Raw genomic sequence first — 25,481 nt, 5'->3', positions numbered from 1 at the left:
CATATGAAAAAATTTTAAAGATATACATTCGGGGCAGATTCGGGGCGGATCATGGCGGAGCGGATTCGGGGCGGATTCGAGGCGGATCAAAAATTTTTTCGTTTTCTGTCCCGAATCCGCCACGGATCATAAAAATTATCCCGTTTTCTGCCCCGAACCCGTTTATTTTCTCCCGTTTACTGCCCCAGGGCGGATCGGGGCGGGAGCTCCACCACCCCGGATCCATTTGCATCCCTAACATGGACTAACTAGACAACATTACATGCGATGGAGGGATTTAGGTAGCGGAGTGTGGGGAGCGAACGGCTTCGGACACTTCCGTCCGGCGATATTCGTCGCCTCCCACCCAACCCACCGCGAAGGGTTAAAAAAAGAAAAAAAAAAAAGAAAAAAGAAAAAAAGAAGAGTAAAAGTGCGAAGAGAGAGAGAGAGAGAGAGAGCGCCACCGCCCACCTCTCGCGCTTTCTCTCTCTTAGGGTTTCGCTCGCTCTGCTCTCGCCGATTGAGGTGCGAAATCCCCTGCATCCTACCTCTTATGCTCATCCTTTGTTCTTCGATTGTAGCTTGAATCATGGGTAGACTTTTTGGTTTTGTGTTTTTGTGTTTTTTGGTTTTCTTTTTTTGGGGGGGGGTGGGGGGTTTTTGGTGAAATGTTGGTGGCGGAGATAGAAATTTGGTGTTGTGATGTGAGTTTTGGTGGTGAGGGGCTAGTTTGATGTGAAATTCGTGGAAGAAGCGTGGATAAGATGTTGCTTATTCGGTGTGTGAGCAAAATGGGCAGTTCTTTTGTGGCGCTGCTTCTGCTTTTCGCTGCAGCGGCGGCTTTATTGGGGCATTTGGGAAAGAGCATAATTTGGAGTTTCCGCTGCTGCGGGGAAGCTGAAATGGGATTTGAGCCTCAAAAGCAGAAGCTCAGCACTTTATCGTACAGCACGACACCCTGCAGCGGTCCAGATTTTCTGCAGTAACATTATCGTGGACAACATAGGGGAAGATCGGATGAGATTGAGATTTACATACTGTGAATTTTCCCTGTAGTTTACTAGTTACGGTTTATATCAGTTGGAATGTCAGGGAACTAGGCAATAATAACATGTCGGGAGATTAAGTATGTTAGGAGTTATTGGCGGAGTTACTACAGAAAATACAGAGCTGTTTTTTCTTTTTTCGAACCTCTTTGTTTAGTATAGTTGAGTGTGGGATGTGAAAACATGGCTCTCAATCGTTCTGATTGTAGAAAGATCACAAATCGATTGTGTTAAGTTGTTCGAGAGAGCACCCTAACTGGGAAGAGAGGTTTAAGAATTATGTGGATGGAGAGAATGCATCGACAAGTCAGCCTAAAAGCAACAACTTGTTGTATTGCCAAAATAGAGCCCAATTCCAAGAAATTATAACATAATTGAGCTTTCGTGGGACATAATGGTTACTTTATTGCAATTTACAACCAATCGGCTTGGTCCAAGCCTAGAAGTGATCTAGGTGGAATGAACTTGTTGGGTATTCTGAATTTGTAATCAAAATCAAAATCTAGCACATGTGGTTTAGCTGCATGTTCTGTACTACACTCTGTGTTTGATATAAGTTTAGTCATAGTATGTTGTAACAAACACAGGAATCAATTGCACTTAGTTTTTCTTGTAGCTATCTGTTTGAAAACAAGGAAATAGTTGTATTGATTTTTAGATTGAACTGTTTATTTTCAGTTCAACTGCATTCTTTTGCCGGTGGCGTAGTACTAGTAACATTTTAATTCTCCAACTGATTAACCCTCCTTGAGTATGTTAACTAATAATCTTTCTTATTGTCTTAAGATCTGCTCCTTAAACTTGGTCTTTCTGTTGTAGCTATTTGCCTGTTAAGTTCTCTGGAGGAAGGTTTTTTTAATTTCCTGAATTTTTTGTAGAGTTTGGGCAGAAAATTCTCAGCTACTTTTATGAGGTTGCCCTTCCATTGGGACTAGCCATCTCTTGACATCAAAGTTAGAAAGGAGTGACCTTCCCTTTTCCAATGCCTTATGAAGTTATCAAAACCCAGGTCTTTTCCAAGTTACCAATTAACTACATTTGACAAAGTTTTTGCAAAGCGTGTGATCCTTGATGTTCCTCTGTTGTTAGCTTTACAGCATTGCATTTTACTGAAATATTCTAAACTCTGGCCATCTAAATGTGACAAAAAGTTAGTTGAACTATGTAGTTTAGCCGCATTTCTTAGGTAATTCAGAAATTTTTGTTACTAAAGTAGTCTCCATTGTCTCTGTTGTTTCTATGCCGTGATTCAAAATAATTTACTTGTTCATTGATTTCCATTTAAGTGCTAAAGCATATTTTATTGAGAGAACAGGAAATGTAATGATTGTGGTTCATTTTATTACTTACATGTATGTCGATGTACTTTAGAAGATGTATTTGTATAGTTCACAGGCTTATGCACATGTATGTCTTGAATCTATGCTCTGCTGCCGTGAGAATGGAACTTATATCAAGGCCTTGCGGCTTATTTGTTATTATTTATATATTGCTATAATGTGCTTTAATATTCCATGAAACTTTTGTCCTCATCAGGTAAGATATATGCCTTTTTTCCTGTGCTTGCAGCGACTCCAGATTGGGTTCTAGGTAGTCCTTTTCTCAATTTACTCTGATGTCTGCTATCCCATGTGGAGGTACGTCAGTACCTCAACTGGGAGCACAACCTCGGTCGGTATCCAGACATACACTTCGAGGAACAAAAGCATGCTATTTTAGTAACAATTTGCTGATGCTTCGGAATAGGTAGGAATATCCTTTTTCCAGAGTTGAAATTTTTATTATAATGGTACTTAGGTATAATTAAAGTATGGCTGAATTACACTTTTGGTCCTCAAACTATGAGGTGCGGGACACTGTGGTCTCTAAATTTTAATTTGTTGTAATTTTTGGCTCGAATTTTTTGAATTGTTGCAATGAAATCCCACAACCTAATTTAGTTGATTAAATATTGATATGTCGCTAATGTGAAAGTAATGTAGTAGTGTTATGATTGATGACGCGACAATAATTAAGAAGTCACATCACTTCCACATTAGCGATACGTCAATATGTAGTCAACTAAATTGGATTGTAAGACTTGATTGCAACAATTTACATAGTTCGAGCCAGAAATTGCAACAAATAAAAGTTTGAGGACCAAAGTGTCTTGCGCCTCATAGTTTGAGGACCAAATTATAATTTAGCCTTAAAGTATTTGGAGTTTCATATGAGACTTTTGCTAAGTAATTTTTATTTTCTTGCTAAGTTTTATTTTCTGGGTCACCTAACATTTTTTTTTTTGGTTCTTTTTTTTTTTCTTGAATATGGAAACAATATCCTTCTTTTTTCCTCAACTAGTTTTCTTATCTCACCAAGCTTTCTGGCTTTTCGTGTTGAGACTATATCTATTACTTAATTTATTGATGGGTGATAATTAAGTTTCCTTATGATTGGCTAGAATTTTGGATCAACTTGGAACATCCTATTTATACTCTTAGGATTCGTGTGTTTTCTCTAGGTCACTAAATGACATTCCTTTTACACTAGTTTTTTTGTCTTAAGAAAGCCATCTAGTGACACATTTCAGGCCATTCTTCTGATCCAAAATTAGATTTTTGCCATCATTTTTGCTGTCAAAATTTGCATTATTTTCACCGTAAATCTATGTGCATTAATGCCTCTCATTCGGTAGGATTCACGTAACTTGCGCAAAGGGATATTGTCCTATAAGTCCACTGATTGGTTCTATCTGATGGGTATTGTACATACAACATATTGAAACATTAACTTTGTGCTCTTCTTGCCTTTTCGATGTATTTAATTGTGTGCTACTCTGTCACAAAAATCACTTTCGTGGTTGTCAGAAATTTGGTTGCTAAGGAAATAGAGATTATTAACCGAGATCTTGTTTTCATTGTTTACTTAGTTCTAGGCTCTTTGATAATCTTGAGGCTTTGGATATTTGTAATTTATAAACTAATCTATTTGTGGTTGATTGTCTGTTATGGTCTCTTAGTTGTTAAATGAATACTCAAATAGATTTTTTTTTTGACAAGGGAAGTGTAAATTGGTTGGGAATGTTTGTTGACTTTTCTGTCTTTTATTGTCCTTGCCTGCTGAATTTTCGTCCGGACTGTTACTAAAATAACTATATGTTGACGATTGTGGCACAGTTAGCAATAAGTTTTAGGACTGTAATGAAGAAGCACAAAAATTGGTCATTGCTGCAATTTGCTTTATTAATCACTCAAATAATGGTTTCTTCATCCTCTCTCTCTTTTTATGCTTTTATTGGTTGACAATTTTAATAATGGAATTGTAGTAAGTCATAGAAAAATGAAATTATCATTGTAAATTTGGGAAATTTTGCTTATTCTTCCATTTCAAATCAATATACGAACTGATTTTTTGTATGCCTTTCGGAAACTGCTTTTTGTTACTCTAGTTGTTCTTGCAGTATTCTAAGCAAGGATAGGTTATTGGCTGCGTCCAGTGCAAGTTTCTTTGCTCATTTGCCATCATCTTTTCTACTTAATTGTCGAACTTCTCAAAATATACGGCACCAAAGGGGCTCTAGACTTGTTGTTAGTGCTGAATCTGTAAGTATTTCTTAAGTTATCTGTAATGATTATTGGAATCTATATAAGTTACATAGCTTATCATACAAATGGTGTGCAAATTTGCACATTATTGATGCCTGACTATTGTAATGAAGGGTACGTGTAATCTTTCTTACAGGACTATTACTCCGTACTCGGCGTGTCAAAAAATGCTAGTAAATCAGAAATAAAGAGCGGTGAGTACCATTCACCTGATTTGTTTACATGCCTGTAATTTATATAATCCTCTTTGGCAAGGTATTTCTCATGTTGATTCTGGTCTCTGATTGGCCAATTTGTTTGTGGTTATGTTTTAGGAAGTACTTCGAAGATTTTGGCCTTTAGTTTAAGAGTTTGATTCTTCCATAGGGAGATTTTGGTGCTTGGTCTAATGATTTTGGGTTAGGCTCAGTTGGGCTTTATGGCAAGTTACAGCCATTTCATTTTTATAAGAAGTGCTAATGGTGTGTAATTAACAGGATTATAGTTTGTGGGACTGGCTATTCGATACTTGGGAGTTTAAAAATATGTTAAACGAGTTAATTTATTTTGTATATGCATTTTATCATGTGATACATGCATGCATTTTCCTTTTGCCAGCTTATCGTAAACTTGCGAGGAGTTATCATCCAGATGTGAACAAGTAAGTATGTTACATTATTCCTTATGAGGGTGTACCACATAATACCTCTTATATTGTAAATATGGCGTTCATAGTCAAAAATGGTCCTTTTTTTTTACTTTATTTAATGTGGTTTGCTTTTTTTTCTTTGTGAGCGTTCAAAAATCAAATTCGAAGTGAGACTTTTCTTGGAAAAGGATTTCTTGCTCTCTGTAGTCCAGATTTGGCAAATTAAATAAGATCACTGATAGTCGATAACATTATTCAGTTGACATTATGTTAAGAATATCTCTTGTTTCATGCTAATAGTGTGGTAAGATTGTTGGAAGGGTTAGTGCACTGAGATAAATAAACTTGATTGCTGAACTCGTTATTATTGATGCCTAAACAAGCTGACACTCGGGAAGTATTATAAAGTTTTAAATTTTTGTTTTATGTATAACAATAGGGGCCTAGGTCTAGAGTATATCCATTTAACCGTGGTGTCAGTGCCTTCTAGTTTTGTCCTTGTAGTTTTACTCGACTGAGTTGAAGGTCTAAATGGTGCACAGTAATTCAAACATCTAGTGAAGTAATCATGACCATACACCAATGGGCAATTAGCATGCATACTCCTCTTTTAATTGTGCCTCAGCAAAAGGGACTCTCCTGCCACAGATAGTGCCATTAAAAGTTTCTCAATCTTTTTCTATTGATTTTCTTTTGTAGATAGAATCTTAAAGTGGAAGTTTCAGACATACTTTACTCATCTTGAACTACTAGGTTTAGCAATTCTGTGGCACTGGGCATTAGTGTCCATTATGGCCATGCATGCGTGCATTGCTGAGTAGAACAATGCTTACCCTGCAGAATCACACCGCTTCTTGTCCTTTCGTCGATGTGCTACTTTTGTGTTTCTACACACCATAACTTGTAGGAACTTGCTCCTCTTATTTGTTCTATGCTTTTAGGGAACCTGGAGCAGAACAGAAGTTTAAGGAGATAAGCAATGCGTACGAGGTTAGTCCCCATTAATTGGTTAGTGCTATTGGGTTTTGGTAAATTTTTCTTAAAATCATGTGCATTCCCAAATGCCCCTAACGGACGCTCTATTGCAGGTGTTATCCGATGATGAGAAGCGATCAATATATGACAGGTATGGAGAAGCTGGCCTTAAAGGTGCAGGCATGGGCATGGGGGTGAGTATCGTAATTAGTAACCTATTATTATGCTATTTATTTTGCTACTTTGATGATATCTTAGCACAAAAAATTTTGCCGCTTACCCTAATCCACAAACTCCCATTTATACCAGGACTTCAGCAACCCGTTCGATCTCTTTGAATCATTATTTGAAGGGTTCGGTGGAATGGGCGGTGGGATGGGTGGGATGCGAGCTGCTCGCAACCGTCCGATGCAAGGCGACGATGAGAGCTACAATCTGGTCCTCAACTTCAAGGAAGCGGTTTTCGGTGCAGAGAAGGAAATCGACATAACCCGACTAGAAAACTGCAGTACCTGTGACGGTTCGGGCGCCAAACCTGGCACAATTCCAACTAAATGCAGCACTTGTGGGGGCCAAGGCCAGGTCGTCTCCTCTGCGCGGACCCCGCTTGGCGTATTCCAGCAAGTTACCACTTGCTCTGCTTGCGGTGGGACCGGAGAGTTCTCGACCCCCTGTAATACTTGCGGAGGTGATGGGCGCGTCCGGAGAACTAAGCGAATCAGTCTCAAAGTTCCAGCCGGAGTGGATTCGGGTAGCCGACTTAGGGTTAGGTCGGAAGGAAATGCCGGAAGGAGAGGTGGCCCCCCCGGAGATCTTTATGTATTCATCGAGGTTCTCTCGGATCCCCAGCTCAAGAGGGACGGGACAAACATTCTCTACACTTGCAAGGTTTCCTACATCGACGCGATTCTTGGGACGACGATGAAAGTGCCGACGGTGGACGGGACAGTGGATTTGAAAATTCCGAGCGGGACCCAGCCGGGGACGACGCTGGTTATGGCAAAGAAGGGGGTCCCGTATCTTGGAAAGCCGAATGCTCGGGGAGATCAGTTGGTGCGGGTTCAGGTGGAGATTCCGAAGAGATTGAGCAAGGAAGAGAGGAAACTGATCGAGGAGCTTGCTAACCTCGACAAGTCGAAGACTGCCAACAGCAGGAGATAGTCGAGAATTCAGTTCTCTTTGTTCGGTAGCTGCAGACATTCCGTATCATCAGTCGTGCGAGAACTAGTCTTATTTTATTTGCTGACATGAAAACCATATTTTTTTAGACATTTAATACCAATGGCGAGGCAATGTTGTTTACATCAACTGGAAAAAAGCCGATGTGGAGAGTTGTTAATCCCCCCACATAAACTTTACATCTTTCAGAATCAGTAATTCAAAAATCAATTGCGCAATTATTTTCTGCTGAGAAAACAAGCTTACATTGCGAACATGTGCGAATGTGCAGATTTTCTGGGGGTTTGTTATGAGAAAATTATTGGCTTATGATACGCGATTTTGTCGTCTGACTACAAATGCTGAAAATGCAGCTGCAGCAAATAATTTTTTGCTTTCTTCATAGATGATCCGTTACTGTCTGTAGGGTGCAGCATTTTGATCACAAATTTTGGGCTTTGCTGCTATATGGAAATGTTATTAGCCGGTGAAAACAAGAAGTTTAGGGTTTCTGAGTGAGTGGAAGCTTAAAGCAGAATCTTCAATTAGATGCTTCTACTCAACAGCTTTGGGGGCGTCGGCACCGACAGCGGCGGCGGTGGATTTACAGGAATCTTACATAAGGTTGTACAAGGGAGGTTGGGAAACTTCTAAGTTCTTGTACCTAATCTACTGTTCATCATGTAAATTGCTCTAATCATAGAACAGTAGGAACAGTGGATTAAACTATCTTGTTATGGAGTGAGAAGAGTAATGATGTAACGATCTGATCCGCTAACAATAATAACTCATTGAGTCCAAACCATCGGTCCTAAATGTTTAAGCCCAGTTATTATATAGACCGTCCAAATTCAAATCACAGATATATAGATCAGAATTACCAGTAATGTGAGATTTTAAAGGTGATTCCTACAAGTTCAAGAGACCGCTCCTATCAAATCTATAGTGTAGCATTTTGTTCCGCATAGCACTTAACTCTTATATTTGCGACTGGTATTTCAGATTGATACTAATTGTAACGGTCTGATCCGACCTGCTAGTAATAATAACTCGTTTGGCCCAAACTATCGGCTTAAAATGTTTAAGTCTAATTATTATTATACAGACTGTTCAAACCCAGATTACAGAGCTATATAGATTAGAATCACCAACATATAGATAGATCAGAATTACCAGACGATGTGAGATTGTAAAGATGGTTTTTACAGGTTCAAGAGGTGACTCCCACCAAACCGTTGGTTAATTGTGATGTAAGAAAGGGATCTATACTCATAAGAGTATAGTAACTCTAGCCTAGCTCAAAATACTGCTATATATCTGCTATAATATTAACTTTATATATTATTAATGTACTGATATTGTGATGTAAGAGCTGATATTGTGATGTAAGAAAATTTTGATTAATTGATACAAATAACATAAAGATATTAGACAAAATTACAAACAAGTCAGGAATATATAAAAAAAAAAAAAATTTTGAAACACCTAAATTAGGAAATTTTCATTTCACAGAGAACGTCCTCGCCAACCTACGGAAGATCAAATACGCAAATAATAAGCAATGCTATCTGTACACTTATTACGTCATTGGTGTGAAATTTACAGCATACGCTCTCTATGGTGTAAATTTTTTCTTTTTTAAATTTTTTTTTACTAAAAATTTTATAGGATTTTTTAAGGTAAAAATGTATAGAATTCTTCTGAATTATGGACCATTTTGAATACGTTACCTAACCTTTTTAAAATTTTGATTTTACTATCTAATTTTTTAATTTGTTTGATTTGAGTCACTCAACGATAATTCAACTTCAAAACCTAAGTTCGATTACTTATTTGGATGAATTTGTAGTTATGAGAAGTGCACGTAGTAAACTAATTCAACCTATAAAGATAAATGACACACTTAAACTTTAAAGTTAAAGTTTTGTTGATTGACTCAAATCAAATAAATTGAAAAGTTGACAGTAAAGTCAAAATTTTGCAAAATTGAATAGCCAAATTGAAATGACCCATAGTGCAGTTAGGTTTATACGGTTTTGACTTTTATTTTAATTCTAGGATATAAAGCGTGTAAAATGTACACTCTATACTAGGGCGTACTGATAGCATTTTTCTAAAAAAAAAGAGATACAGAAACCAAATTGAGGTATTAAGATCTAGGGGTTATATCTAATAATGCCGTTAAAAACTTTAAAATATTTTATTTATCCCTAGTAGATCAAAATATCCTTGCTAATTTTTTAAAAATTCCTTCAAATATTTTTATTTTCTATTTTTAAGATATGTTTAAAAATTTTGAATTGTAGTAGGGAGTAATAAGCAAAAACCCCATCAGATAATCATGTTACTTTATTATAAAATAGGGACAATTTCTTATATATTCTTAAAAAACGACTTTTTTATTTATATCTCTTAGAGGGTTAATATTACGCTTCGTTTGGGATTGCGGTACGTTGGAAAAATACTATGTTTATTTCCGTACGTAATATTGCGTTCCGCATATCGCGATGAGTCGGTTACGATATATTTTCTGCGGTTCCACCGAAGAATGTAAAAGCATATATCTATATGTTTTTTTCCTCAACTCTATTTTATCTAATAGCGTTAGATAAGCCTCAATACCAAACTAAGCCTTAGAAATACTCTTTTAACACGGTTAGAAACAACGGTTATTTTCGTAAAATTATTATTTTATCCTTTCAAATATATCTTCTTATTTATTTATTTTTTTTTCAAATTTATCCTTCTCCCATCACAAATTTTTCTTATTTATCTTTAAATTAGAGGCAAAAAGGTATTTTTATTTTTTTAAAACTTCGGTAGAAATTTAACCCAAATTTAACCTGAGATTACTTAACGAATATGAAAAGCAGGGTTATTTTTGAATAACGGAGAAATAAACGATCGGTATATTTAAAACCAAAAAATAATTAGGATATATAAGATATTTTAAATTTTTTGAGGGGTATATTAAGATTGTTATCCCTATAAAGCAATAAAATTAATTAATTAATTTATTAATGAATTAAGGGTTTTTTTGCATTTGAACCCCTCAAAAATTTATTTTCACAAATAACCCTACTAAATTTATAATTATAATTTTGGCTCTATCCCTGCCACGTAAGCGTTACACAAGCAAGAAGAGGCGTTAAAATAAGTTAAACATGATAATCCATTCACCGTATCTAAACACGATGAATGGTTCACCGTGTCTGGAAAAAATAATGGAACACGATGAACCATTCACCGTATTTAAATAAGGTGAATAATTCATCGTGTTCAACTTAACGCCCCTTCGACTGACATGGTGCTGATGTGGCGCCTGCGTGGCGGAGATATGGTCAAATTTGTAATTATAAATTTGATAGAGTTATTTATAAATTTTTTTTTTTGAGAGCCATGAATTAAAAAAAGACTAAATTACATAAAACCCTCATGTCAAAACTCGATTTTTTACGTCCCCTATTATTTAAAAACTTACACTTTGCTTCCTTGTAAAATGAAAAATGTTCATAGAGAGGTACGGTGTGTACTGTGATGATAAAATGGCTATTTTGCCTCTCACTATTTTCCAAAGATGTCCGTGGACCGGGTCGGGTCTGGATAATTAATATACTGTACCCATACCCTAAAAAGAAATGGTTATAAAAAAATATATATACCCTACCCATTTAACTTCGGGTCGGGTCTGGATCTCGGTACTAAAGTTACTAATATACCCATCGGGTCTATTTGAGCGGGTCTAGGTAGTGACTACCCGTATACTACCCGTTCAAGACCGGAAATGGATCGGGTTTAGATCGGGTACGGATATCCGTATTAATATATTTTTTTTATAAACTTTATTAAATAGTCAATAGACAAACTATAAAGCCCACCATAAAAAAACTNTTTTTCTCAACTCTATTTTATCTAATAGCGTTAGATAAGCCTCAATACCAAACTAAGCTCTAGAAATACTCTTTTAACACAGTTAGAAACAACGGTTATTTTCGTAAAATTATTATTTTATCCTTTCAAATATATCTTCTTATTTATTTATTTTTTTTTCAAATTTATCCTTCTCCCATCACAAATTTTTCTTATTTATCTTTAAATTAGAGGCAAAAAGGTATTTTTATTTTTTTAAAACTTCGGTAGAAATTTAACCCAAATCTAACCTGAGATTACTTAACGGATATCAAAAGCAGGGTTATTTTTGAATAACGGAGAAATAAACGATCGGTATATTTAAAACAAAAAAAAAAGAGGATATTTTCAATTTTTTGAGGGGTATATTAAGATTGTTATCCCTATAAAGCAATAAAATTAATTAATTAATTTATTAATGAATTAAGGTTGTTTTTGCATTTGGTCCCCTCAAAAATTTTATTTTCACAAATAACCCTACTAAATTTATAATTATAATTTTGGCCCTATCCCTGTCACGTAAGCGTTACACAAGCAAGTAGAGGCGTTAAAATAAGTTGAACACGATAATCCATTCATCGTATCTAAACACGATGAATGGTTCACCGTGTCTGGAAAAAATAATGGAACACGATGAATCATTCACCGTATTTAAATAAGGTGAATGATTCATCGTGTTCAACTTAACGCCCCTTCGACTTGCATGGTGCTGATGTGGCGCTTGCGTGGCGGAGATATGGTCAAATTTGTAATTATAAATTTGATGAAGTTATTTATAAATTTTTTTTTGAGAGCCATGAATTAAAAAAAGACTAAATTACATAAAACACTCATGTCAAAACTCGATTTTTCACTTCCCCCTATTATTTAAAAATCTATACTTTGCCTCCTTGTAAAATGAAAAATGTTCACAGAGAGGAACGGTGTGTATTGTGATGATAAAATGACCATTTTGTCTCTCACTATTTTCGTCTCCTCCCTCATCTTCCTCAATCGCCGCCTCGATCGGCCACGGTTCACGTCTCGATCGGTCGCGGTTTCTCTCCATTTTCTTCTTCACATGCTTTCCTTCTCCTCCTGCACCCTCGCCGCCCCTCGATTTCGGTGACAGTAAGGAGGAAATCGAGGTGGGCGCAGATGGAAAGGTAGGCAAGGGCAACGAGGGCCAATGCGAGGCGGCGGAGGAGGTCGAAGGGGTGTTTGTGGGCGCGGACGGAGATGTAGGCTAGGGCGAGGGCGAGGCAGTTGAGGAGGGCGAGGTGGTGAGGCGGAGGAAGGCGAAGCAACAGAAAAAAAGGCGGAGGGACATTTTTAGCATAAAAAAATTTTTATAACGGAATCCTAACGGATCACTAACGGTAGGGAGTGAAGTGTAAATTTTTTATTTTATAAGGGACAAAGTGTAAGTTTTTAAATGACAGAAAATGTGAAAATTCGGATTTGGATGGGATTTTTCTGTAATTTAGCCAAAAAAATATAGTTAAACGACAAGAGTTACCAAACCAGCACTAACCAATGAGCTTCCTTCTCCTACCGCTCTCTCTCTCTCTCTCTCTCTCTCTCTCTCTCTCTCTCCCATCGNACTATTCCGGACCCTACCCCTTTAAAAGTTAGGTTCGGGTCGGGTCCAAATCGGGTATGGGTATAAAATATCCGGACCCATACCCGAAACTTTAATGGGTAATTTTTTTTATCCGTATACTATTCATTTTTTATCGGGTCCGGTTCGGATCCGGTTCGGGTCCGGATAGGGTCCGGATCGGGTATGGGATATCGGATATTTTGGACACCTTTACTATTTTCGTCTCCTCCCTCATCTTCCTCAATCGCCGCCTCGATCGGCCACGGTTCACGTCTCGATCGGCCGCGCTTTCTCTCCACTTTCTTCTTCACATGCTTCCCTTCTCCTCCTGCACCCTCGCCGCCCCTCGATTTCGGTGACAGTAAGGAGAAAATCGAGGTGGGCGCAGATGGAAAGGTAGGCAAGGGCAACGAGGGCCAATGCGAGGCGGCGGAGGAGGTCGAAGGGGTGTTTGTGGGCGCGGACGGAGATGTAGGCTAGGGCGAGGGCGAGGCAGTTGAGGAGGGCGAGATGGTGAGTCGGAGGAAGGCGAAGCAACAGAAAAAAAGGCGGAGGGATATTTTTAGCATAAATTTTTTTTTATAATGGAATCCTAACGGATCACTAACGGTAGGGAGTGAAGTGGATATTTTTTATTTTATAAGAGACAAAGTGTAAGTTTTTAAATGACAGGGAATGTGAAAATTCGTATTTGGATGGAATTTTTCTGTAATTTAGCCAAAAAAATGTTAAATATAGTTAAACGACAAGAGTTACCAAACCAGCACTAACCAATGAGCTTCCTTCTCCTACCACTCTCTCTCTCTCTCTCTCTCTCTCCCATCGCGTCTCCTATAAATACCGGAGTGCTTTTCGAATCCGTACCACCGTAGACTCCATGGCGTTCCACGCCGCCCCCGCCCCCGCCCCCATCCATGGCGGCGGCGACGACGACGACGAGGAGCTCGGATCCACCCCAGTCGAGGGCGGCGCCGCCCCCTCCTGGCTCCTCCGCCGCCGCCACGGCGTCGGCGTCGGAGAGGTGCAGGTGTCTATCGGCGGCGATCCCGAGGTCGTCGGGGGCGGAGGAGGGGGAGGGGGAGGAGGAGGAGGAGAGGGGGACGCGAGGAAGGGGGAGATCGCGGCGCACCCCTTGTTCGAGCAGCTGCTCTCGGCGCACGTGGGGTGCCTGCGGATCGCGACGCCGGTGGACCAGCTCCCGAGGATCGACGCGCAGCTCGCGCAGTCGCGGGGCGTCGCTGGCAAGCACGCGGTGGTGCTCGGCGGCGCCGGAGGAAGCGAGGGGCAGGCGATCGGGGACGAACTCGACCATTTCATGGTGAGAATCCCCAGTTTTGATTCCTTTTTGCTGAATAACTTCATGATCGGATTCGGTTTATCGATTCGCTGCATATAGAGTACTTAGCTGCTGTAATTTGGGATTTTTACAAGGAATGGTATATAATTTCAAAGTAATCAGGATTAGTCTTAAAGAGCTGTGCCTGTTATAGCCTCCTCTTATGTTTTGGCATGTAAATCATAGCTAGAACCTGTAATATACAGTTGTTTGTAGAGTTATATGGTTGGATGCAACAAGTATTGAATTGGGGGGATTCACATAGCTATTTTTATGAGTATTTATTCATTCATTGAATGATTCTGTTTATTGCGATGGTAGCTAGGATTTTTCATAATTTTATTTTCGCTTTTTCTCGTTCTCTTTATCGCGCTTGAATGGCTAATGAATATACTGCTACTGTAACGACCTAGCCCACTAGTACTAGCAACTTGTTGGGTCCAAACTATCGGCTCAAAATGGTTAAGCCCAAGATATTCGTACTAGAGTGCTTAGTCCTTGTACACCCTAACATATCCTCTCTATTCTATCCAATTATGGGACTTTTGGAATGTACAGCTACATAGCTGTATTATTCGTTGGATCTCCTTATTCTCTCTTTTTTCATCACTTGGGTCCTTCGAAAGGCAACCTAGGTCATCAAACCCCCTGGACTAGAATGTATCGTGCCTATCAATTTCGAAAACTTGATCTGAGGAAGGGATCTAACCCTCAGACTTTCCAATGCTTATCGTAGTAGCTTTCATTCCAAGTTCTATGCTGACTAGGTTAATTTCTGCAATGTGGGAGAAGTTAGCTTTATTAGGCAAGAATTCTACCCATGGTATACTTGGTAGGGCATTGCCGAACATATAAATTACTAGGATGGACTTGTATATGCTAATTGCTTGTCTTATGCGAAATGCTTCGAGTAAATTATGGGTGCTGAAATCCATTGATTTCTTTGACCAATAGTATTAGAGCTCACACTGAGGCTGCTTGAATCAGCCAATGCAAATTCACTTTGCTTGAGTCAACTTCTGGAGTGTGATTAAGATGGGATCGTGCTAAAAAATCTAACCCTTTAGGGAACCAATGACCTTTTCTTGAGCAGAAGATCCAATTACCTAAGTTCTGTTTTGCATGTAAACTCCAAATAGTCTCTGCCATCCTCAGTTTTATATTTTTCCTTAAGAAATTTTGGGATTCTAGCTTCCCGCCACCCCCCTCCCCAACCAAAAAAACAAAAATCTTTCTGCTTATTTTTCTACATAACATTTTGAATTTCTCATATCTTCTCTTTTGCAGACACACTATGTCTTGCTATTGTGTTCATTCAAGGAACAGCTACAACAGCATGTACGTGTTCATGCAATGGAAGCAGTGGTAGCGTGTTGGGAGCTTGAGCAATCTCTACAGAGCCTGACAGGTGATCTTAGTGTTTTCTCCCTTTCAGATCAAGGGTGATATGATAGCTATTCACAACTCTAACAGTGTATTGACAACTGTGTCACTCTTGTCCTTTTCTTCTGGCTTTTAAAAGTTGCTATACTTGTAGTTTAGTAGAACAATTACTTTGTTGCAGTTATTGTTGGTGTATTGAGTTTAATGGAGTCAATATCCTATGCATAGGATAACGAATCTACTAGCTATAGTATGGCCGAGTAATGTAGCAGCCAAGAAATAGTACTTCAAAACATTTTCACATGGAATTGCATTTTTATTTTTAAAAAATAGGATCATACTATCCTCTATTGTGTTTAATTTACTGTCTACAGGTTTCATTTTTTAGCTTCCAAATTAAATAGTTGATCTTTATCGAGTATCTCGTTCTTTAATTTCTTGGGCGAGGTTATAATGTGAGATTGATAGATTCATCCTGCCCAATGATATGGAAGATAAAAGTCTATATCTTTTTTCCTTCAGAATAGCTGTATATTAGTATCTAAATCATAGAGCCTAGTTGCTTATCGGATGACTCTCCACATGCAATCCTTCTAAATTTTCCTGGGTATTCGTAGCTTCACTTGTTTGTGTTATTCAAGGTGACTCTATATACTAAATACATTTTGTGTAAACTACAGGAGTCTCTCCTGGTGAAGGCACAGGTGCAACTATGTCTGATGATGACGATGACCAAGAAGATAGTGAAACCAATTTGTTCGATGGAACCCTTGACGGGCTGGATAGTATGGGCTTTGGCCCACTTGTACCTACTGAGAGTGAGCGGTCCTTGATGGAGCGGGTCCGACAGGAGCTCAAGCATGAGTTTAAACAGGTATAGAGGGTTTTTACTCTTCTTTTTTTTTTTTGGGTTTTTTTTTTTGTCCGGCGGGGCTTGTGGAGGGGTGATTATAAATAGTTCTACTTGGTAGGTTGCCAACTGAATTTTGTTCATATTCAAATTCAAGGGGTATAAAGAGAAGATTGTCGACATCAGAGAAGAGATTCTCCGCAAACGAAGAGCTGGAAAGCTCCCAGGTGACAGCACTTCTGCCCTAAAAGTTTGGTGGCAATCCCACTGCAACTGGCCATACCCAACTGTAAGTGAAGATATTCACCGATTTTTCCTTGTTGATTCTGTTTATAGTTTCTCTGGATTTATGTGCAATGCTTTTACTTGGCTAAATTTCAGTAAAACCCATTATATATATATATATATATATATATATATATATATATATATGAGTCCGGCTACTATACTTTTATGAGTATAGAGCCTATTGTACTCATAAGTTTTTGGCCGTTAGATCTACCCTTTAATCATTTTTACCCGTTAGATTATACNGGGACCGCAATCATCCCAACCATACAATTTTTAATCAAAGGGTCAAAAATTCGGAAATATCAAATTCTCTATATTTTCGATAGCATAGTAGTTCTACACTACATTTATAGAATAGTAGTTCTACACTATACATACATATATATATATATATATATATATATATATATATATATATATATATATATATATATATATATATTTCATGATTTTCTTCTTGAAATATTGAAATCCATCCGTTAACCCCTTAACTATTAGATTTCATTACTGCATCTCTTTCATCAATGTTTCCGTTGGGCTTGTTTTCTTAGGTCAATGGAGTAAAATGTAGGCCATAAAATTTCAAGGGGTAATCTGAAAGTTGCGATAGTTTATTGGTGTTTATCTGCATTTTAGTCTACTTTTCTTCCTTAAGGGGTTGTTTCCTTTCCTGGAAATATCCCAAGAAACAGTTTTTTAGCTAGAAAAGTATTTTCCTTCTGTTTGGTTCCTAGGAAAAGTAGATTTTCTAGAAAAGGTTTTTTTTTTGTCTAGATTTTATGAGAAAGTAGTGTTTTCGTTTTCTGAAATTTTTATCCGGAAAACAAAAACTGTGGAAAAGGATGTTTTCCATGAAATTTTTTTTTTGGAAAACTATTTTCGGCACTTTTTGGAGGAACCAAACACCCCCTATTCTTATGACTCTTTATCCATTTCTCCACCGCATAAGCTCTTTTATAACTAGAATTTTTCGGAGCTTACGCAGGAAGATGACAAAGCACAACTGGTCGAGGAAACAGGACTGCAACTAAAGCAGATAAATAACTGGTTTATCAATCAAAGAAAAAGAAATTGGCACACTAATCAGTCCTCATCCTCTTCATCAAAAAGCAAGAGGAAAAGGTATTTAACAACAAATTTCCTTATGATTAATTTTCTAAATCCTAATACATCTTATCAACATTATCGCCCTTCTTACATTTGAAAAAGATAAGTAATGCAGGTGACTGCAATGCCAAACTCTTGGGATAGACTGCTGGGCTGCAGATTGAAAGTCGGTGTGCAAAAAGTGCTTTTTCGCTCGGTGAGTTCTTCCGTAAATATTTAGTCAAACAAGGCCCAGAATGCTATTTTGAGAAAACAAGGAGGCGGCTGATTGGAGCATGAAACTAAACAGAGAAATTACTGTGAACCATTGAACAGAGAGTTCGTGTCGATAGATTATATTAAAGCTCATTTCTCTTACCCACCTGTTGGACTGAATTTAACTATGGCCGCATACCTGTGTTTGTATATGATATAGGTGTGAATTTACAGTGCAATAAATTGCTGGGGGTAACTGCTAAGTATCAGTGATAACGTATTTGTATATCTATGTGTATATTTATACATACATATTTGTGGTAGAATGGCAAAAATTTACAAGTGTGCTTACGAATTCATTTGTCGTTTTGTAGAAATTCTTATATTATGTGTTCTTTTGAATCTCTTCTCCCTTAAAATACGAACTTCACATTTTTGTTCCCCTTTATGCTGAAAACAATACATATGTTGAATGGCTGAAGATCAGACAATAGGCTTAGGAAAATTCTGATCTGTGTAATGATTTTTTTTTTTAATTCAAATGCATGGATGCATGTGAGAGTTACAACTAAATGCATGTTTATGAAGCTTTGATGTCCATTCCAGTTTCTCCCTAGTATTACTCCAGTCGCAGGCTAACATGTGCCTTTTTTTTATGCTCTAGTGTTGAAGGGCTTTTTTATAAAATGACCCTCCAAAAAACTGTAATTGGCAAAATGACCTTGCGAGAATTTTATTTGTAAAACTAATCCTTCTTTCGCCACGTGGGCGCCACGTCAGGATTTTCTTACAAAGACGGTGAATCGTTTTCCGTTTTCTCCTATTTCTTTTAAAGGCGGTGAATCGTTTTTCGCTTTTTTTTTTTCTTTTAAAAGCGGTGAATCGTTTCCCGCTTTCTTCTATTTCTTTTAAATGCGGTGAATCGTTCACCGTATTCATTAAAATTGTGCATGGATTATATAGGAAATAGAAAAAAAATGAGATTGTTGGAATTATATGTGAATCATTAGAATTTTTATTTGATTATTAGGATTGTATGGATAGATTATTAGGATTTTCAGGTTGTTAAGATTATATAAAATTATATAGATAAATTATTAGGATTTAAAGGTTGTTAAGATTATATGTGATTTGTTAAAATTTTTATGTGGTTGTTAGGATTATATATGGGATATAGAAAGAAACAGTAAATAAGTGAAAGGCGGTGAATGATTCACCGTCTTTAAAAGAAATGGGAGAAAGCGGGGAACGATTCACCACCTTTAAAAAAAAAATGGGAGAAAGCGGTGAATGATTCACCGCTTTTAAAAGAAATTTTGACGTGGCACCGACGTGGCGAAAGGAAGGTTAGTTTTCCAAATAAAATTTTAAGAGGGTTATTTCGCAAATTTTAAAATTTTAGAGGGTTGTTTTATAAAAAAGTCCAGTGTTGAACCCGCACTTTGCTGTGGGCAATTTTGACGTTAATATTTTGATGTAAATTTTAATATAATTTTGACGTTAATATTTTGATGTGAATTTTTATATATAATTATGAAAAAAAAGGCAAAAAAAGAGAGAAGGCAACAAAATATGTAATTTTTAGCTTTGAATGATTACTAATTATTTTAATATATATTTTAAAATACATGTTGAAGCCTTTTTTTTTAATTTCATAGTATATAATTCTGCAATAAGTCTACGAAAAAGAAAACAGTTGAGGATAATTTATTTGTAGTATTATTTATGAATTTTATAGGAAGAAATGAAAGTTAATAAATGATATCCGTACATGCCACCAATTGATTTACCAAAGAAGTGACACTTTTTTATATCAGTCATTAAAGTTTCTAATTTTATCTTGAAAACTCTACTAATAATATCAAGCCTATCTTCTGCTCTTTGACTTGGAATAAATTGTAAAGCATCGTGTATTTTCTGCCACTGTGCAATACACGTAAAAGTGATAAATAAATCTGGAGAACCACAATGTCTACATATGGCAATAGCATCTTGATAATTTTGAATCATATAGCGAGGGCCCGCCGTAAAACTCGAGGGTAATATAATTCTTTTCCTAATAGCATTTCCATCGACATCACCTTCGACAATAGCATCTTTAATGCCTTTGTACATTTCAGAGCGTAAATTTGTTTGGTTATTCCTAATATAACAAAGTCGTTCTTCTTCGACGCAAGAGAAAGCATTTATTATATATTGTTGGAACAACTTACCTCCTCATATCAGCGATTTTCCTTTGTGCTTCCTATTTTGTATCCTATATGCATAAAACTCGCGCATTGTAAGACATTGTCTGAAATTTATTTTTCTCCGTGAATTTAGACTAACATTTTATGCTTAATCTAAAACCATCTTCGTCATATAGAAACAGTATAGAATATTGCATAGCCATGAAGGAAGGGTGTAAATCACTAATACGTTTTAAACCTTCTGTTTTATGTTCGACAACAATATCACGCTGTCGATCTGCACTACCCAAATCACCAATTATAAGCTCATCAATTTCAGCACATGATGGTGGATTGTATTGCGTTGTACTTCCTCCGCGCGAACCAATCAATCTAAATTTGATAGGTAAGTAATCACTTTCTCCAAAACGATCCCTCGCCATCCTAAATGCTTTAACAATTTTATTTATTTCATCAAACAGTTAGATCAATTTTGTCACGGTATCCTTATCAATATTTGGCAAATTACTACTTGCTTCAAGTGCTTTGACCCTATTGTCAACCTCATTTTCAACGTCATAAATATATAGTTGAGCAAATTTAGGCTGTTGTCCATTAAGTGGAAGAAGAGAACCCATTATATGATGGTTTTGTCCACTAATCCCAAATATGTATGGTCTGAATTTTTTATTAATAGCCACGTCAACTTTTGCACCTATTGAGGTAAAGGCAAATATAGAATTGTACACCCTAATATTTTCCCGAAATTTTGTAGCTTGTCTGGAACCTTGGTAATCTAACAACGCATCCAACATGTTTGGGATTTGTTGAAGCAGTGGCAAAAAAATTCGACCTTCTTGGCACAAAGAGAGCCTTGGAACAACTTCATTTCGAGGCTTATATATATTTTCTATTTTTTATTATACCATAATTAAGCCCCAACATGATTGACATTCATATTCTGGCAAACCTAGATAGAGTTGCTGAACACTTTGAGACTGCATCTTAGAAGATCTGGAGTTTTCGATACATAAGAATCCATTGGTCTCTGTATGTGCGGCAACATTTTGGAGAGTATTATTAGAATGGACCCTCCAAACAATGTTATTTGCATGCTCTGTTCTATTTTTTTGAGCAAGGGTACAGTTCCTTTTTTTTCTATTTTGTCTACAAATTGATGTTATGTCCATTCAATCTGGAGGAAAGAAATTGGATCAAAAAAATGGAAGCGCGAAAAGTAAATTGGAAGGACAAATAAACTAACATCCATTATTTAAAGTATCGTTGATTAACTCAAATGTAATATACTGAAAGATTGGATAGTAATAGCAAGATTTCGAAAAGTAGTATACCAAATCAAAACAATCTATAGTTCAACTCTAAATATTTTTATATCCTTTTGAAAAAAATAATGTATTGTGAAATAGCGAGAAAGTTTATATTCATAGTACTTGTTTGCTATCACATCCATTTCTAGATCCCGAATTCTAGAAAAATTTATCTCAGAGGCTCTAAATATATATAAAAGCTTATGTTGCCTAACTAACTAAAAGAAAATTGCTAAATATATATAAAGGTGCTATTTGTATGTACAATTGGCAAAGCAATTAAAGATCCCCACTAATGCACAAAGTAGATATGAAGAAGTGTAAAAATAAAAAACACATGAAAATAATAAATTAGAAGGACAAACAATCTAACACCCATTAATTTGTTCGCATCTATAAAAGCAATAAATTTATGTGAAGAGTAAAGCAATATGTTTTATCAAATAGGCTAATAACAATAGAGTTGGAAAGGGTAATAATGTCATTCAACACATCATTCAACTCATCAAGTAATTAGCAAGTAAAATAGCAGTTGCTTGTACGGACTATTACTATTCCCCTTCGATCAAAAGAATATTGAAGTGCTTGCTGTACATGAGAATATTTGGGATCAAGAGGTGTGAAATAATCGTTGTATTCTAAAAGCTTAAGCTGTTAGAGAACGGTGTTTAAATATTTTTATATTTAACACTCCCCCTCAGGTCTGGGCTTGAAACTTTTTAGTCGGCCCATGACGTGGACTTGAATTAAATGGGAGGAAATTAATATGCTAGGAGCCTGACGTGACTCGAATTCAGGACCTCCTGCTCTGATACCATGTGAAATAACCGTTGTACTCTAAAAGCTTAAGCTGTTAGAGAACGATGTTTAAATATTTTTATATTTAACAAGAGGTGTTGTGCATATCATGCATACAGATTGGAAGGCACATTGAAGTATTGAGTCTAATAATAATAGTATTGTAGTAAAACTATAAACATAAATATAAACAAAGTTGGAACTAAAGAGAAGTAGTGTTTTGTACTTAAATAGGGCAGGCATAAAGCAAGATTTGAAGTAACAATAAACATAAACATAAACAAAGTGGGAACTTACGAGGAGTAGTGTTTTTTTTCTTTGAAGAGGGCAGCGATGAAGCAAGACTTGCAGTAACAAAAGCATTAATGGTACCGACCGTTTCTAGAGCAAGTGGCAAAGAGCTTGGTGGTTGGTATTCGAGATCCAAGTTCGAATCATAGTTGATTCACATTTTCAGCTAAGTTTATTTCTAAATGAAATAAATGAAGCGGGTAGCGTGGTACCTATCTCTCTCTCTCTTAAAAAAAAAAAAAGAAGCATTAATGGGAGAATATTGTGAGAAGAGTAAGTTAGACAACTTCAATGAATTTAGTGAGAAAGTTAGCTACTAAAAACCGGCAAGTAAAATCCCAAAAGAAACAATATAATTCATTGAATTACAAATAGAGCAATCAAGAAAGCAAAGTAAAGAAATTTTAAATATCAAGCCAGCACAGGTGGGCGAAACATATTAAAATATGAAAAAAAATAGTGGGAGAGAAAACCGGGTGAAAAAAAAAGCAATTATGATGAAAAGGAGCTAGAGAGTACACAATTTAGAAGAGAGTTGGAAATTAGGAGAAAAAGTAAATGAACTAAAGCTTGTTTTTAATAGCTTGTTTTTAAATGAACCAGGTTTTTACCTTTTTCATGGAGGAATTTGAAGGCTCAGGTAAGATGCAGATTGGTACAATCATATCATATCATAGCAAGCAAAACTCACTGGTTGCCTAAAAATATGCCATCCAAGTTTGTACTACAGTCAACAGACCGGTTACTGGAAGCCAAGCCTAGGCTGGATCCACTCCTCCCTTTACTGAAACTGCAACTATATCTACACCTAGAACTGTACCTCTTGTTGACCTTAATATGATCAACTACCATTGTTTAAATCGGATTCTTAGTATCCTATCTGACAAATTGTATGACATTGTTGGGCCAATAAGGCGCGGCCAAGTGGTACACCAGTACTCTGATTAACCCTGTTTCTTAAGGGTAGGAATTTTAATATGCACTGGGAGTATCGGAAGAAACATAAACCACCACCGCATATAACTGAGGGGAGTTACAGTAACCGCAAGCAGTTACAAGCGGTTTCGATCGGCTGGAAGTGGCCCGGAAAAATAGAGAGAGTAGCCGATCATGGATGAGAAATAGCTGATCAACATGGGCGAGCAATAAATAGGCAAACAACGCCCTGAAAAGGGGTCTTTTTTCCATGAACAGAAGACCACCTTAATTTTCTCTGCAATTTCTTCGCATTTTCTAGGATTAGTCTACTTGTAGTCTTTTATTTTCCCGCACTTACTACTTTTCCTAAAAGTAGAGTTAAGTTAGAGCAACCGAGTCTGTATGCCCTCAGGCACACTCGACCCTTTGTATTTCTTCACAAGTTGATTTCGATATATAAAGGCATTCGGCTCATTAGCCGACCCATATTTCAATATTTTCCGTACATTCGGCTCATCCAGCCGAACCGATTCTGTATTAAAGTTTTTTGAACTCGGCTGATCCGATCCCTCATCAGCCGAATCGTTTGATCCAGTCGAAAGGCGCTAACTTTGAGGGTCAGTAATCGTAGCCGTTCCAAATCCCGACACGCTTCCCCAGGAGGATCTTTGACCAGGTCAAAGATAAGAGAATTCGGCTCCTAACAGATATATACTGTAGTGCTAAAACAGTTAGGAAACTTTGGACTTCCTTAGAAAATAAATATGATCAAGTTGATCCTACCCAGAAGAGATACCGGGCGTCAGATCTAATTAAATTTAAGTTGGTAGATAATAAGTCTATGTCTGACCAGCTTCATAATTTTGAGCATATAGTTGAGCAGCTTAGATCCAGTAGTATAGATTTTGATGAGAGTTTCTTAGTTGCCCCCCTTAGCCCCTGTTTGGTTTGAGGTTAAAGGGCGGATAAGGGGGTTAACTTTAATCCCATCCCAATTCAATTCTATAATTTAAATTTTAAATTTTAAATTTAATTTTTAAATTTATATTTATATTTTAAATTTTTTAAATTTAAAAATTTTTGAGCTTAAAATTGAGAATATAATTTTAAATTATTATTTTAAGTTTTTAAATTTTAAATTATTATTTTTAATTTTTTAAATTTAAAATTTGATATTTGATATTTTAAATTTAAATTTAATATTTAGAACTTTAAAATTTTGAATTTGAGATTTAAAAAAGAATTTTTTAAGTTTTAAAGTTATATATTTAAATTTAAAATTTAAATTATGAAATTTAAATATTTAAATTCAAATATAAAATTATTTTCTATTTATAACTATCCACTATTCTTCTTATTCCACCTTATCTATCCAAACGCTATTTTTTTTATTCTCGGAAACAACCCAATTTTTATCCAAACGCAAAATTAGTCTATTCCAGGCTTAACCCCGGACTTATACCTATTCCTGGAATAACTAGTTCTTACTTAATCCCAAACCAAACGAAGCCTTATAGATAAGTTGCCACCCTCTTGGTCGAACTATGCAAACGATCTTAACCACAATCAGAGAGAGCTATCACTGAATTATGTCCTAAGATCCATTAGGATAGAAGAGTCGAACTGAGTTAGAGATAAAAAGTCCAGTGAACCTACAACCCAAGCCAACCTAGTAGAGCATTTTAAAAATAAGGGTAAAAACTTCCAACCTCACCGGAACTTTAAGAAGAAACCTTTCCACCGTAGGAAGTTTAACCCAAACTTTAAGAAACCTAAATATGAGGAAAGTGTAGGCAACTTTGGTTGCTTTGTGTGTGGGAAGACGAATCACTTTGCGAAAGATTGCTACTTCCGTAAGACTCGACCTTTAGTACCAAAGAAGAAGAAGGAGGCTTCACCTGAGCGCTAGATGAATATGCTGACTACTGGGTCTAACCCTTCTCGCTCTACTA

General features: G+C 36.7%; 2 protein-coding genes across 7 annotated transcripts; both read left to right on the top strand.

The window, feature by feature from the left end:
- Window positions 277–7,650, top strand: LOC109724864 (chaperone protein dnaJ A6, chloroplastic-like). Of its 5 annotated transcripts, none has more exons than XM_020253807.1 (9): window positions 277–507; window positions 1,907–2,037; window positions 2,598–2,774; window positions 4,456–4,609; window positions 4,749–4,806; window positions 5,210–5,252; window positions 6,182–6,230; window positions 6,329–6,409; window positions 6,525–7,650. In XM_020253807.1, exons 3-9 carry the CDS (start codon window positions 2,644–2,646, stop codon window positions 7,374–7,376), a joined length of 1,368 nt encoding a protein of 455 aa, XP_020109396.1. In that variant the 5' UTR covers window positions 277–507; window positions 1,907–2,037; window positions 2,598–2,643; the 3' UTR covers window positions 7,377–7,650. The 5 variants fall into 5 exon arrangements, with proteins under 5 accessions (XP_020109396.1, XP_020109398.1, XP_020109397.1 ...); XM_020253809.1 differs by having other exon boundaries at window positions 2,565–2,774; XM_020253811.1 differs by having other exon boundaries at window positions 278–507; window positions 4,468–4,609.
- On the top strand, window positions 13,637–18,414 carry LOC109725202 (homeobox protein knotted-1-like 2). Of its 2 annotated transcripts, none has more exons than XM_020254304.1 (6): window positions 13,637–14,182; window positions 15,488–15,608; window positions 16,264–16,457; window positions 16,591–16,722; window positions 17,710–17,846; window positions 17,934–18,414. In XM_020254304.1, exons 1-6 carry the CDS (start codon window positions 13,742–13,744, stop codon window positions 17,935–17,937), a joined length of 1,029 nt encoding a protein of 342 aa, XP_020109893.1. In that variant the 5' UTR covers window positions 13,637–13,741; the 3' UTR covers window positions 17,938–18,414. The 2 variants fall into 2 exon arrangements, with proteins under 2 accessions (XP_020109893.1, XP_020109892.1); XM_020254303.1 differs by having other exon boundaries at window positions 13,638–14,182; window positions 17,947–18,414.

This window comes from Ananas comosus, linkage group 19 (genome assembly GCF_001540865.1).
Source record: "Ananas comosus cultivar F153 linkage group 19, ASM154086v1, whole genome shotgun sequence".
Taxonomy (NCBI): Eukaryota; Viridiplantae; Streptophyta; class Magnoliopsida; order Poales; family Bromeliaceae; genus Ananas; species Ananas comosus.
The sequence above is the reverse complement of the archived record's forward strand: the minus strand, read 5'-3'. Positions and strand labels throughout refer to the sequence as shown.

Excerpts from the sequence above, each read along its gene's own strand:
- LOC109724864 (XM_020253808.1), top strand. The coding sequence starts at position 2,644 with ATGTCTGCTATCCCATGTGGAGGTACGTCAGTACCTCAACTGGGAGCA. Across the intron at positions 4,807-5,209 it reads TAAATCAGAAATAAAGAGCG|CTTATCGTAAACTTGCGAGG; the intron begins GTGAGTACCATT and ends TCCTTTTGCCAG. Across the intron at positions 6,410-6,524 it reads GTGCAGGCATGGGCATGGGG|GACTTCAGCAACCCGTTCGA; the intron begins GTGAGTATCGTA and ends CATTTATACCAG.
- LOC109725202 (XM_020254304.1), top strand. The coding sequence starts at position 13,742 with ATGGCGTTCCACGCCGCCCCCGCCCCCGCCCCCATCCATGGCGGCGGC. Across the intron at positions 16,458-16,590 it reads TCAAGCATGAGTTTAAACAG|GGGTATAAAGAGAAGATTGT; the intron begins GTATAGAGGGTT and ends TTCAAATTCAAG. Across the intron at positions 16,723-17,709 it reads GCAACTGGCCATACCCAACT|GAAGATGACAAAGCACAACT; the intron begins GTAAGTGAAGAT and ends GAGCTTACGCAG.